Source organism: Centropristis striata, chromosome 14 (assembly GCF_030273125.1).
Source record: "Centropristis striata isolate RG_2023a ecotype Rhode Island chromosome 14, C.striata_1.0, whole genome shotgun sequence".
Taxonomy (NCBI): domain Eukaryota; kingdom Metazoa; phylum Chordata; class Actinopteri; order Perciformes; family Serranidae; genus Centropristis; species Centropristis striata.
The window spans coordinates 839,365-854,715 of record NC_081530.1 but is presented as its reverse complement, the minus strand read 5'-3'; the positions used below and the strand labels follow the sequence as shown (position 1 = coordinate 854,715).

Genomic DNA, 15,351 nt, shown 5'->3' with positions numbered 1-15,351 from the left:
TTACCTCAGAAAGCAAGCTCACATTTATGTGCTGTGTGTGTCCTAAATCATTTTTTTTTTTTGAAAGTTCCACATGGGTTAATTCTCACAGGAAATGAAAAAAAGAAAAGAAAATAATGAATTAAGAAGGCAGCAGAAGCAGAAATCAAACCAGTCTGAAAATCAATCAATTCTTCTTGAACAGTTGTTTCAATCGTATATTTTTTTTCATTAAAAGTTTCAAACCATAGAGGAGGACATTTTTAAAAAACTAAACCATAGAAAATATGCAAAAGGGTGAATACAATGTTGACACAGAGGATGTGAGAGGGATGGATGGATGGGTTTGTTGAACTGGAACCTGAAAAAACAGACGATGGCACATATCAATGAGCAGCTCTTCCCCGCCCCCCAGCCCCAATCCATCCACAATGACGAAAAGAAAAAAATTTAAATAAAAAGGGAAAGACTGCGAGATAGAATACTTCCATCATCCATTAGAAGGGAAAAGGAAATAAATGAAAGCAGGGTGCCTAGGGGGGCTACCAGTGTGAGAAACCTCAGTGAGATTTTTTCCCCTTGCTATAAAAAGAACTGAACGGTGCAGAAATATTCTTTTTCTTTTTTCCCCCCCAAATCATCAAACAATTGAAAGAGATTTTCTTTTTTCTCCAGAATAAAATCAAGACATTTTTCTCAGAAATAAGTTTTTCATAGTTTTTTTTAAGTTCATTTAAAAATTTTCCTCAGTCCCAGACGTGTCAAGCTCCTGTTCTTTCTTTTCAATAGTCTTTGTGAAAATATAGATTAGAACAGTCTTCTCTCCATGTCTGTCCACTGCAGCAGTAAACAAATACAGGATGGGATCCCACAGGGCACGTTGCAGGAGACGGGGAGCAGTGTGTGTGTGAGATCTTTGCCAGAAATCATGTCCTTATGTATAGCTGTTTCAGAAGTCTGTCTCGGTTATGAGCACGTGTGTGTGTGTGTATTTGTGTGTGTGTGTCTTCACACTTCAGTCTGGAAGTCTCCCTCGGACGAGTCGGGTGTGTTAGCGGAGGAGGAGTCCCAGTTCTTATTGTGCAGCTCCATCCGGTCCTTCTGCTCCCCAGGCACGATGGACAGCTCGGGGGTCATGGTCTTGAAGCTGTCCCAGGAGCTCTGGTCCTCCGGGGTCGACTTGTCCTGGTGGAGAAGGAGGACAAGGGAAAGAACCACGTCAACTTCAATAAGCTGCATATGAAAGCAGCATGAGGACGGAAAAAAAGATACAAAACCGTAGTTAAAGGGAAGTTCTGTTTCATACGTACATACTGGGTCACTTTTTCATGGTTTTGGACAACATTTTAAAAATCTTTGCTAATATCAATGATGCATCTGCAATAGTGTCTGACAGGGCAAGAAACACAAGAAGTTATGTTAACTAAACTTATTCAGAAGAGAAAATAAACACTGTAAACCTGAGATGAAAAAATGTAATAAAAATACATGTAAATGTACAGTAAATTATCTGAACAGTATTATACTGTACTGATGTCATACTGTGTCATACTGCAATGCAATCTGGGAGGAAAAATATGTGACTAGATCAATTTAAGATAATTATTTGAAGGAATTTACTATAAATTCACACAAAAGTTGCAAAGTTTTACAGTGTACTGAAAATATTCAGTAATTTACTGACAAAACTGCAACAGTGTTGTGTTGTAAACGTACAGTAATGCAGTTAATCTTTATGATGCATCTGCAATAGTGTCTGACAGGGCAAGAAACACAAGGAGTTATGTTAACCAAACTTCTTTAGAAGAGAAAATAAACACTGTAAACCTGAGATGAAAATTGTATTAAAAATACATGTAAATGTACAGTAAATAATCTGAACAGTATTATACTCTGGACTGCTGAACTGCTTATTCCCTTTGATGACTTTTACCCTGTCCAATATATCTATTGTATTGTATTGTATTGTTATTCATTCTGTGTATTTTATTGTATTTTATTGCTGTTTCTTTTCTATCCTTTTGTACGGTGTCCTTGAGTGCCAAGAAAGGCGCCTCCAAATAAAATGTATTATTATTATACTGTATTGATGTCATACTGTGTCATACTGCATACTGCAATGCAATCTGGGAGGAAAAATATGTGACTAGATCAATTTAAGATAATTATTTGAAGGAATTTACTATAAATCTACACAAAAGTTGCAAAATTTTACAGTGTACTGAAAATATTCAGTAATTTACTGACAAAACTGCAACAGAGATGTGTTGTAAACGTACAGTAATACAGGTAATAAATGTATTAAAATACAGTAAGAAGCTAACAAAAATGCAGTACTTTGCCAGTTAATTACTGTACATTTACATTGAAAAGTTTTACAGTAAAGGCGAATGGCAAAATGACTGTTTTCCACATCCATCTATGCACAGACCTACTTCATGCACTCTGCAGGGTTTACCAGCAGTGATGGTGGTAGTAGTAGTATTAAATCACTTGAATGAGTCATTCACAACTGACTGGGGCTCAGAGATCATTTCAGGAAGTCATAGTTGCTTCACCAAAAAACGATTTGTTCTTGAATGGCACAACTCTAATAAGCAGGTTATAAACCAGTGGGAGAAGGGCAGCTTCCTTGGGACCTGACAGATTTTGCACATCCTGTTTCCTTTCCTTCCTGAGGCCGAAGTGACCCACAATACAACTCCACCGCCGAGGTCACACGTGTGATATTTGTGCGGATGTGATGCACATGGACATCTACAGTTTACTAGGTTGTCAGTTTGACAGCCAAGTGGTCAACTACACACACATCTTTGCTGCTGGTTGAGACTTCATCGGTCAAAGTTCACCAAAGTTAAACTCCAAGCAACGTTAAGATGCAAAACTGATTCGCCAGCAGATAAAATGGAAGCAACATGAGGTGAATATTTGCCAATGTCAATCTTCATAACTTGCTGCATGTATGAGATTTAACACAGCTCTGGATCCACAACATGTTTCACAAAGTCACCTACGACCTTTAAACACAGTTTGATGTGTAACTGTGTTAGATGATCTAGGTGGCATCATTACGTTTGGGAACCTTAGAACTGTCTAAGCTCTTAGCTTAACAGGACCTCGTGACTTAACTGGACTTCCTGCTTCAGTTATGACACCCAAATTTACCGTAACGTTGCATTCACAGTGCAGTGATGGTATTCTGGGTGCACTTACTTTTGCTCATATCTCCAAATGAAGATAAGATTAGATAATCCTCATGAACTAAGTGACCATTTGACTGCATGTGTTTCTTGCCATGTCGTTCCCAAACTTAAACAGTTGAATTTCCCAATTTGCCAGTGTTAGCATGATGGATAGAAACGATGCCCAACACGATGAAAGAAGAGCCAAGATGAAACAAGCTACATATCAACTGGGAAAGAATTGTTCTTTAAATGACACCATTGCACTGGCCCATCTTGGCCAGGATACAGATTTGGAGATGGATACATTCAAATACACTCACAGAAGCTAAATTTGATCCCTAACCATTGCTAATATGGTTAATAAAGGCCAACCACTCAGTGCCATTTGGTAGAAGTGAGTTTACCTCACAGCCACTAGAGAGCAGGACCATACATACCTGTCGTTCAAGGCACATTGCTATCTTTCTATCATCAAAAACACCTTTACAGAAACAATACCTGTTCTTTATCTCCCTCCTCTCCCAATCAGTGACTTATAAAGCATGAAACCTTGCGGGGCACGTGTCTTTGATCTCTGCATGTGGTCTGCAGATGTGCCCACCATGCATGTAAAATACATGTTGAGGGATTAGCTAAAAAGCGGAATTAGAGGTAGCATTATGCATCAGATAAGGGCCATTATTCAAATCAGACTCGTTATCTGGCAGAGAGATAATGATTTCACAGATAGGAGCTGGGAAAGACACGAGGGATCCCTGGCCCAGATGACTCCTGGTGGAGGGAAACATTCAAAGACAGAAAAAAAACAACAAGACGGACTACTTGTGGTGCTTTTTCAGACGTGATGGACCCAGCTGCTGCAGCAGAGCTTCTGGACTACATGGAGCTGAATATTCACATTAAGAAGAGGAATATTCACAGAGCATATCTTGCAGTACAAGACTCCTAAAATGAGTGTGCATATTTGTACATACTTAATCCATTTGAGAGAGCACTACTGTATCTGCTCTTCAACTCTTTCCCTCAGCTACTCAGCTATCTCTTTCACTTTGCTGCCCAAATCCCTTCTTCCCGCCATCGCCCCAACTCTCATAAAGTTCTCACGTGTAATTCACTTTGAGATGTTCACACCCTGTTTATCTCTATATCACACACACACACACACACACACACACACACACACACACACACACACACACACACGTCACTGATCTGCAGCATTCCCTTACCCCCCCTCTTGCAGTGTGATGATGGTCTCCGGAGCGCTAGGGGGCAATATCTGCCTGATTATCATTCTCCCTGCGTCACAGCCTGACAGTTGGTAAAATGAATACAAAAGGCATAATCTGGGAGCCAATTTGCATGCTAAATGCTGGCGAAGGAACATTTTGTAATGCAGGAGTGTGGGTAATGCTGCAGTTAAGCCCAACTTTATCCCTGGGAGACTAGGCTAACGCGATTGTGCTGCTACTGCGTGTCTATCCGTTCCCTTTCGCCATCTCTGCCTGCCTCCATCCCTCCTTGCCCCAAAGCCCCATCTCATCCCTCTCTCTCTCTCTCTCTCTCTCTCTCTCTCTCTCTGCCAGGGACCCCTCTACTTACACTCGACGAGTTCTTTTCACCTCCGGCAGACGAAATGCTCCATCGCTTTTCCCTCTGTGGTGATGAAATGGGAGGGAGAAGACAAGGAAGGGGGGGTGATGAGAAAGAGGGAGACAGAGGAAGAGAAAAGAGAGAGAAGAAGGAGGGAGGGGATCACAATCACTGACAACTCTGCCCTGAAACAATAGCATTGTTCCCCACACCTTCAGCAGGTGAACAGGCAGCTCTGTGGGTACCCCTTCTCTCTCTCTCTCTCTCTCTCTCTCTCTCTCACCAGCAAATACAACATGCACACACACTCACAGCATGGACAGAAACAAGTGGTCAGTGTGAGCATGCTTACACACATAAACTGTGTTGTTAAAGTCCTAACCTGTCAGAGAGAACCTGACAGAGCGAGAGCAGAGAGACTGAAGGATTGTTCACGCTACGCTCCACTAATAGCAACTACAACTACTATGAGGAGGATAAAAGAAAGGACGTGATGTGGGCGTGGAGTAATCTGATTCTAAGAGCCGTAACAGTGGATTCTGCTGTGCAGTGCTAGAGGCTTTGGAGCTCATGTTTTCTAAATAATGTTGAAAGAGGATAACGAAATCGGTTATTAGTGCATGGAAACTCTATCTACACTATCTGCATTATTGATTTTATACTGTATGTGTTAACACAACACATAAAATAGTTAAAGCGGGGCGATAAAGTGGACATTGCTGACTCTGTATGTTCCGCCTCTGGCTTAAACACATAAACCCCCAAACACACACACACACACACACACACACACACACACACACACCTCTGCAGTGTTATCTATGGTGTCTTTTTTATGTTCCTGGCTTTTTTTTTTAAAGCAAACTGCTGCTTACGGTGGTTTGCTTCTGTAAGGGTGGTCTGTTGTGTTTAGTCCAACATAAATAATAATATAATAATAATAATAATAATAATAATAATAATTTAAAGTAACAGGTGTTTTACAGTCGTTGGCTGATCAGGATGTGAGCTTGTGATGAAAACAGAAAAGTCCCCTAAAGCTATGTGTGTGTCATGAACTGTTGGTTTGAGGGTTTAGGGGTCGGAGGGTTTTTATATCAGTGGCTCCAATGACTTGGCTGATATTGACTGGAACGTTTTTCCCCATTAAAACTATTCCAGGTTATTTTTTTGAACTGAAAGTTTCAGTAAAATTCTTCTAAATTGCATTTTTCTAGCCCTCAGCACATTGACTTGATTTACTGCCGTAGGTGACATGCTCATAAGCTAGCTTAGGCTTCATGGTGACAATTCAACAGGTCCCCCAACCCAACAAGTCCCCCAACCCATACCATCACAAAGGCCATTAGTCCCTACCCTCTAATACGCCTCACAGGAGTGTTTCCTGAATGAGTGACTCCTACCAGCAGAGACCTACACAATCTCATACCTAAATGTCATGGTCTCAGTTTAAACACGTGGTTAACATTAGTAAACGGTTGCAGTTTGGTTAGGTTAAGGAAACAAAGCTACATGGCCACGTTTGGGTAACGGTTGGGTAACGGTCAAGTCAAAAGGGAGTGTGTCCTTTTTGTTCCCCAAGATTAGCTTCAGAAATGATCTGCTACGTGCTCTTAATGTTGGAGTATAGGTCAATAAATAAGTCATATAAAATAATAATAAAAAAGATAATAATACATTAGCATAGAGATATAAGATATTTCAAATAAGTAACAATAGAGTGAAAGGCAAGACTATATATTCATAGGAGCCCAAACGAATTAGACTTATAAAATGTAAATGGTTGAGATCTAGCCCGATAAGTGTTTTTTTTTGGGAAAATATTATAGTTTGGGTCATAATAAGTATGCACGGTGACATAAGTTAAGATAAGTCAATAGTGGCTTTTGGTTTCAGGTGGACAGAGATCTCTTGGCTTTGTTTGAGTCATTTTTACTCTATTGATGCATTGTTTGCAAAGATCTAACTGGTGAAAATAGACAGATTCTGAAATAAACGTATCTACTGTCTGTTTCTTTCTCTCTGCTTTCTTGGACATTAGTTCTGTCTTTTGTTTGCTTTCCACTCACGTCCAGACATGTGCAGCATTTGTAAACGTCTTAACACCATGTAAGCCTTGAAAACAGCCAAAGATGTCACGGTTGGAGGGTTACAGGCTGAATTGATGGCTGATAGACTTTTCTTTTCTGGTCAGTTTCAATCACCATAATGAGTTCCTTTATATTTCTGCCTTATCAGCATTCAAAGCCTCGAACGTGATTCAAATAATTAACCTCTGAAAGCACCACCATTGTTTGCTACTGTACCATGTCAACCATGAGAACAACTAGTGTTCCATCGTGGCTTTTAAAGAGGAACCATGGAGGTGCAGTGAATATTTACTATTACACTTTTGCAGGCACAGTAGGGGTACATAGGGCTAATATGGCCGTAAGCACAAGACCCCAAAATATAATGTCCACCGTGTGACAGTCGCAAAATGGATTTTTTTCGCCTAATCGTCAAAGTTTCAGGAGGGCTACATGATTTTCTGAGAGGAAGACCTGCAAGCATGACACAGCTACGTGAAGGGGAGTTTGTAAGGATAGTACATACTAGAAAAAAATGCTACTGCACAAACATCTAAAGCGTCTGTAGAAGCCTCCGCTAGTGTTGGTGGATGAGGCCCACTCTCTGCCACTCAGTCCCCCTCATTTGGACCATGGAATGGAAATCGTGTCTGGATGTGGGTGAGCAATATGGCAGGCTGTCTTTGGGAGATGATGGGGGAGGACAGGTGGTTGTTAGTAAGTGGGTTAACTTTACCTTTGTTGACTTGGAGGCCCAGGGTTCTGCTGACTGTCTGGCTACATTCAAACTGGGACATGACAACAAGCATGCAACACCAGGCCCAGTCAGCCAACAAAGGACATAAAACAGGAAACAAACAAAAAAAACAAAACAGAAATCAATAAAATGTGGCAGTAAGGCAAAGAAAAGACATACACTGGCTGTGAGGCTCATGTGAAACCAACTTAAAATCACATTTATACATGAAGAAAATGGAAGCAACATCAAAAAAAGGCCAGAGCAGACTGAGTGGATACCGGAACACGAGTGTGATGTTGCAGCTGTCAGTGGGCTTTGGGTCATTGAACCAGAAGTGGATAATTTCAAGGGTTTTATGTGTGTTTATTTCATTATACCATCAACATAATGATCCAGATTGCCTGTTCAGCACCGACATAATTTATCGCGGGGCACAAAAATAGACTAACTGGGCATAGTCGTCTTTAGGAGCATTTACCCCTTAGCTGGGAAGGAATCTGTGTCACAAATAATAAGGCCCTTCAAAGGAGCCAAATCAGGAGAATGTAGGGCAAATAAATTCCATTAGTGCAACACATTGCAAACAAACGAGCAATCAGACACACAGGCTTGGTTCGCTGCTGTCTGGGCCTGTGCAACGCAGCTCAATGCATTCCAAGGCCAGTATAGTGAAAACAGTTCCAGCGAGCGATTTGGCCCTTTTCACCTCCCTTTAATTGGCCCAAGGACACTAAATGAGCTAAATTAGTATTGTGCCTCTTGGTGCACGAAGCTAGTGTTAGGCTGGTTCCGCCTGGGCTAACCGTCCCCTCATTAGGCGCCGCTCGCTGATAGAGCCAGGGTGCTAAAGCTACCTTCCGCCAGCCTTCAGTTTTCATGGGCAATTTGTGTGGAAGGATGAAAACAGTTGATGAGTTTATACTCGGCACGGAGAAGGGGGCAAGGAAATAATTAAAAACAAGCTAATGAGAGGAATTAATTATTCAATTAATGCCTCAAACGTGCCACCGAGGGCTGCGTTTAGAGGGAGAAATGGGAAAACGGGAGAGACGGCAAGACAGAAAATGTCAAGCCGTGAGTATGAATAGAGGGGAGGATGAGATATGAAGAGGAAGAAGAAGAGGGGGGGACTTGCTTTATTGCTGAATGTGAAATTGAAGGCCCTTAGCTTAATGCCAGAAATTTGACTATCAAGACCTGCAGGGTTTGTAAGTGCAGGCAAATTGCCCTTACTGAATCAACAAAAACTTGTCATTTTAAATTCTACATCTTCATTTTACACAAGACCCTCCTCAAAGTGTACACATCACCTTGGCTACAATCCCCTTCAGTGGCCTAAAACATGCTGGAATATCAATAACAGCCTCTAATGTTAACTGTGGAGGATCAAAGAGACCTTATCTGGTCTCACCTCTCCTCCATGGGGCAGGTTAATGGACGGACCCTTTTAGAGTACACCACAATGCATTTCCATATGAAGACTAATAGAGGAGGATTTCATCATTTTCAAACGCACGCCTACAGCGGTTTAGATTGAATTGCAAATACATCTTTCATAATCGAAAATTTGCTCGCTCTGATCTAGCATGAGTGAAATCACAACAAAGTAGAGCACTTGTTTCCTTTGTCATTTTCTCCGTCCCACTGCGTTCTGCACGACTCCTCACTGTCTCTCTGAGAGGGAAGCCGAGCACGCTTCATTTAATCAGGAACACAGCAGACCACGGGATGGAAATATATCCCATTTGAGAGCTAAAAAATGCATCAGCCCGGCCATTACGCAGTGCAAACTAGCTTGCTATCGCACACACATGCACGCTGCTGTCCATCCCACACACAGCGCGCATCGCTGGGCACCGCATGCAAATTTGTGTTATGACCTTGTGAACCCTGTGGAGAGGAGAGACTAACTCCAGAGCGACTGAGGCCAAAAAGCTGCTCCAAATCTAAACATTAGCGCGCCCAGTTCTGCTAATACATACTGTGTTACATAAACACTGCACCCACTCTGTCTCTTAGTAACCCCGCTGACTCCATTTGTCTTCCTGTCTCCATTATGAGAGACACAATGCAAATGGACTCCATCTCCCTGCTAGCCATATGGCCTCTGTCTGAGCATCCACTGCACTTAAAACAGTAGGATTTGGATTTGTTGTCATAGAATTAATGTGAAATCCACTTTCTAGCCACTTCAGCAGAGTATAATGTAAGTGTTACCACTGCAACAGATATTATTCTCTTATGTGGGCAGAGAACTGTGTATCTACACCAAAACACTTGAATCAAGGTCAGTAGCTGTTGTCGTGATGTCAACAAAGCAAAAATAATAGCTACCAATCGACAATCAATCAACATCAGCACGCGGTGACCTCTGTAACTCTCGCCATGTTTCAGAATGCAGAAGAGTTGCTATAAGATGTGTCTTACTGCATTAAAAATGCACAGCGACGTCTGGACCTGGCAGGAGAAATATATGTTTGTGTCACAGCCTGCGACTGACCTTTGTTAGCGATAGTTTATCAGTGAGCCATTCTGCAGCGTGGATTTTAAAGGTCATGCATATGTTTTTCAAAAAACAGAATATGTAACAGAGGGCAACATGTACATTTATTTCCAGACTACAGGAATAGCTCCGCTAGCCTCAGCAGCCTAATAAAGAAGACAGACAAGGTGATTTTAACCATTGAGGTTAATGGGGAGTCTTGTGATGTAGTTCCTGTTTCCATCTATTAAGCGTGAGTCATCACTTCACAGCCTCTAGCTATCAGAATATATATATATATAAAGCGTGACAAGTTAGCGGCTGATAAAGAGTTAACACAGTTGGAGTAGGTTGATGGAGAGACAAAGAAAGAGAAGAAGAGCAGCAATCAAAAGATTGAAGTGTGTGGATTCTATCTGTGATGGCACATGTAATGGCTGAGACCACTTTAAGCCCACTGCACTTGAACAGAAAATTGGACAAGATGTGAAAGTAGAAAAAAAAAATGTGTGTGTGTGTTCTGGAATCCACTCATCTCCTCAACACAAAGATCCTACCTGTTCCAGAGAAGTAAAATGGATCAGGTCTCTTGTGACCCTATAAGCCTTTGTGATATTTCTCATCAGCAGCACCCATACACAGCTAAGCATCATGTTTGGCCCTTTTTAGTGCCAACGAGCTAGTTTATGGACAGAGTATCATGGTTTATGAGGTGATTATAAATCGGTTTGGATGGATCATTGTCTTTATGAACTGATTTATAACTTGGTTATGGTGTTTGGGTCATAAGGTTTAATTCAGGCACTGAAATGGGCAAAATGACTGACTGGATCGTCACACACACACACACACACACACACAGTGAGACAGGAATGAAAACAACCCAAAACAACAACAACAACAACAAACAAATGTTATGTTTTTTTTGTTTTCTTTTTAAACCATGGGAAGTGAATCCAAACCTGTATCAGGCCACCTTACGAATCCATATCCTCTTGTGATTTAATATTTCAATATGAATTTGTAGAGGTGTTGATGGAGGACGGAGAGTTAGCATTCATTACATGAATGCTAACACACAAGGGGGTAAAAGATGTTACACCACCACACCACTAGGGGACCAGCTAATATTTAGGCTAATCAAATACAATCACTTCACTATGAGAAAGCGCTAACGGGTTGGAGATGAGCAGCTACATTTAGTTAGCTAATAGTTTGACACTGTCTGTGTGACTGAAACAACCAAGAATAATCGTCTTCAATCGGCTTTTCAATGTCACATGTACTACTTTACTTTAGCAGTTAAGCACATTAATCAGAACTGACTGTTCATTTAACCCCACACTGCTTAGCTACCGCTGCTATGCTATCAAGCTTTTTATTCTCACACAGCATGTATGCAGTTCACGATAACGGTGGCAGTTTTAATATTGGATGACTTTTAGAAAATGAATTTAGAAATGGTGAGTCCTTGATTTCAAACAGAGGCAGACATAAAAGTTTTGTTAGTTGTTCTCACTTGGAGCCAACTAGCTAAGCCAGCTAACGTTAACGTTAGCTCCATGATTTGGGTTGACAACTTAACAGTTTTTTTAATGATTTTAGGTGACTTTATAAGCAAGAAATTTTACACAAGGCTCTAAATATGCACTTCCTGGCTAAATACATGATATTGTGTTAAAAGACTTAAGCTAAGATAGATGTCCTGGACTATCTGTAATCTATTAATTAGTCATAATACTCTAAAATACGATAAAGAGAAATGAAAGAACAATTCTTTCTTAATTTACGTAGCTTACATACTTGTTTGTACAGTATGCATTTTTTGTCTTTATTGACTATTTCTTTTGCATTCATTGACAACATAATGGACAGATTAATCAATCATGAACAAAATGGTTTTGCAGCCTGAGACTGAAGCAGACAGTGACAATGGTGAGTGAGTGGAGTGAATCCATTAATTCTCCACAAAGTGCTGCTGAGATCTTGAGACAAGACTGCTGAGCTCCACAGGCTGAGCTCTAACAGTGTCAACAGAGCTGAGGTTGGCTTTTACATATTCCAGTTCATCATTTATCAATGATTGGTTTGTTTCAGGTGTGATTCTGGGTGGAAGCACCTGAGGCTGAGCGTGGTTCACCTCAACCACATTGCCAGTCTGGAGAACCTGAGCCAAAGTGTGGAGTACCAAAGCATGTTTTCACTTATAATGTTTATATATATATATATTTATATATATTTGAGGATGAAGACCAATGCGTTTGGTAAACTTAGGTAATGCTGACTGAGGTTGTTGGCATGTAAACTGCCTGGAATCCAATAAGAAGCAGTGCTAAACTGCTACCCTAAACTCTGATATTGCAAACACGAGCTTCCCCAAAGTAGAAAATTATATAAGTGCTTCCGTGACCATGGCAATAGGTAAACGCATAAACCACTGTTGCCAAATGTATGATAGTTACTGTATTTGAACAAAAATGTTCACCTCCGTACAATGTACGATAATTAATGCCAAAAGTACCAAAACTTATGATAATTTGAATTTTTTTTTTCACTCATCTGAAGAATTTGCATGAGACATAACTAGAACAGCTTGCAAACTAAAAAAACAAAACTATTTTAATAGATTGGCATAGATGTCAAAGTCTGTATTGTAAATGATACATTTACACCTATTTGTTCTTGTGGTTGTGACGAAATAGACACTATAATTTTAAGCTTCAATGCTGACATAAACTAAGTCCTTCAGTCATGCCCAGGTAGTATATGTAATAAGTCATACATTCCTAAATGTTAAAATAAAAGACACAACACTCCAAACTATTTAAATGGTGAGTATCTCTCTTAGTTTAGTGCCTAACAAAGCTCCACAGCCCTGCTGTGCCTGATTGCGGTTGCTAAGCTATTATTGAAAATTGCAGATTGAAGTAGAGGTTTAAGGAACAGTCAATTGCATGTGAAATGAATTGCATTTTTACAGCTCAGAAACACAGATAGAGTACAAACAGTGGCAAACTATGAGCCACACAGTGACATGTAGCGTGTCAACACATGGGCCTTAGAGTGATTAGAGCTCTACTGCAGCAGGTTTATGGGGGTTTAGTGTTTCTTACGTTGACTCTCTTTGTAAACAAGGGACGAGCGGCGCACTAGTGATGGCTCGGTGTTGTGCCTCGGTGGTGGGGGAGGGGGGACCTGATGGGCCACGATGGTTAGAAGAGGTTATAAGATGTTTAGGTCTGGTTTAAAATACTGTTTAGGCACTTTAAAGGAGAGACACCTGCAAAAGTCAGCGGGGTTAATGAGTTTTTGAGGCCTCATTGAGGTAGATGACACATCATTAGACAGGTAAGGGGGAGCTGGGGTTTCCCTTCTACTAGTTCTGCCTGGAACTGGCGAGCCTCCCAAGCCATTAAAAGGTGAGACACTCGACAGAGTAAGTCCTTAAGTGACTAAGTCAATTGGCCATATGAAGTTAAGGCTGAGTATCAAGTTGCAGGGTGCTTTGGGTGTCCATCCGTGAGAAGATATCCTCATGAAAGGTAATTATGTTTGCTATTAAATCACAGCTCTCATGTAGTATATGTGAAAATCACTGTCAGTGTCTGTTATATGGCATAGAAAAGGGGTTATTAGAGTAATTATGAAACAATTATATCATTACTCATGCAGTAATTGTCTCCTAAACACAGCTTATGTGCTTCAAACACAGGCAGTGCAACACGCTGAAATCAAACAGAAAAAGATAAACTGACAAACATAAAGGAACCAGATGACACACACACACACACACACACACACACTCCTGCCTTAAACCACCAACACAGGCATGCAGCCACACACGTAGGCACTCTGATATGGACACGCACACCCACACACACACCCTTCTCATCTCCATAATTACTGTATAGTCAGCATGTCCGTGTCTGGGGGTGACTCTCAAAGTGAGATGTTGACAACAGCAGAGCTGAACTCAAGCTGGGTCCTGTCAAAGGCCTGACACTGATAGCATTATCCGTGTAATTATTCACAGTTAAGTGAACTGCCTACTTACTTTTAACATAATGGATTTGGATGAGTAAGCCATATCTATGCTTCCTCTTCCATTTTATAACTTCCGTGACGTCACCGACCCAGAGGAAATATGCATTCCAACTCGTCTTAATTAGCGTAAATACCGCCTATCTATTATTCGTGGCTGGGCTTTCATTTCTTTTACATTTGGGCATAATCTCAAAGCACACCTGCGCTCCCTCAGAGGCACATTAGCATTCTGCAGAGCAACTGTTAAGAACCACACACTTCTAATATATGGCTCATGCCTTTCCAAGCAGCCTGCCATTTTTCTTGTCCTCCATTAAATATTTGCTTGGCATTAATGAATGGGGAGTCGGCCAATGCTTCTGAAAATCTTGATCAAGACGTTGAGCAAATGAGGAGTGAAGGAAAAGGCCGCCGGTCTGGCAGTGGGAAATGGCTGCATGCTCGTGTGTGTGTGTGTGTGTGTGTGTGTGTGTGTGTGTGTGTGTGTGGCTGCATGGCATGGGGAATATGAGAGATGTCAGGCTGGCCTCTCTTCCTCTGCTGCCAGTGTAAATGAGATGTGAACCAGTATGGCGGCGCTGCCAGGGGAAAGTACACCTATCAAGGTTGGCTAACTCATCAGGGTTCTGCACACTGAAGCTCCGCAGACGAGAGGAGCGCGACCATGTGCTCGCGTTATAAAATCTTAATGAAACTGGTCCTCTGAAGGTCAGTGCAGAGCAAGCAGGGACTCTCTGGTCGGCTGCTAATGGAGTATTAATGATTCAAAGATGCTTCTGTGTCTCATGCTGGCAGGTGCCCACCCAAACACCCCACTGACACTCACACCCACCCACTCAGACATGGAGAAACAGACATACAGTACATAGACAATGAATCCAATTAAACAAATACAGTGTGACACAGGCATAGACAAAGCACTTGTGTGTAGAGGCACAGATGTGTTTTAAGCAATGCATTATGGTGAGGTGATCTGCTAACAGTGAGAAATCCTTTGAAGATAAATTGCAAATTTTTTTTTAAATGGTTATGATTGATTATCCCTCAGCTAACAGCTTATGCGATTAAGTGTTTTAACAGGTATTTAATAAGGCACCACAAGTAAGAATCAATGAAGTTCAGGCCAATTACGGCAGGTATGAAAAGATATTTACAGTAAGAAAGCTGGAGTTAAATTTGCCTCTGAAGTTTTATTGATGAGGTAGTTATTCTTTGATTCTCCACGGCTGTAATCATAAGTATACCGGTGAATGAATCAAA

The 15,351-nt window shown here is 41.1% G+C and overlaps 1 protein-coding gene across 1 annotated transcript in view; it reads right to left on the bottom strand.

Annotated features, from left to right (window-relative positions):
• Positions 1-591: 591 nt before the first annotated feature.
• adgrb2 (adhesion G protein-coupled receptor B2) overlaps positions 592-15,351 on the bottom strand; it is a 290,118-nt gene continuing 275,358 nt past the window's right edge. Inside the window, exons 35-36 of the mRNA XM_059350350.1 lie at positions 4,767-4,820; positions 592-1,164 (exon numbers count right to left, since the gene is read on the bottom strand). Of these exons, the coding sequence (XP_059206333.1) occupies positions 988-1,164; positions 4,767-4,820 (231 nt within the window). The 3' untranslated portion in view covers positions 592-987. The remainder of the gene's footprint in view (positions 1,165-4,766; positions 4,821-15,351) is intronic.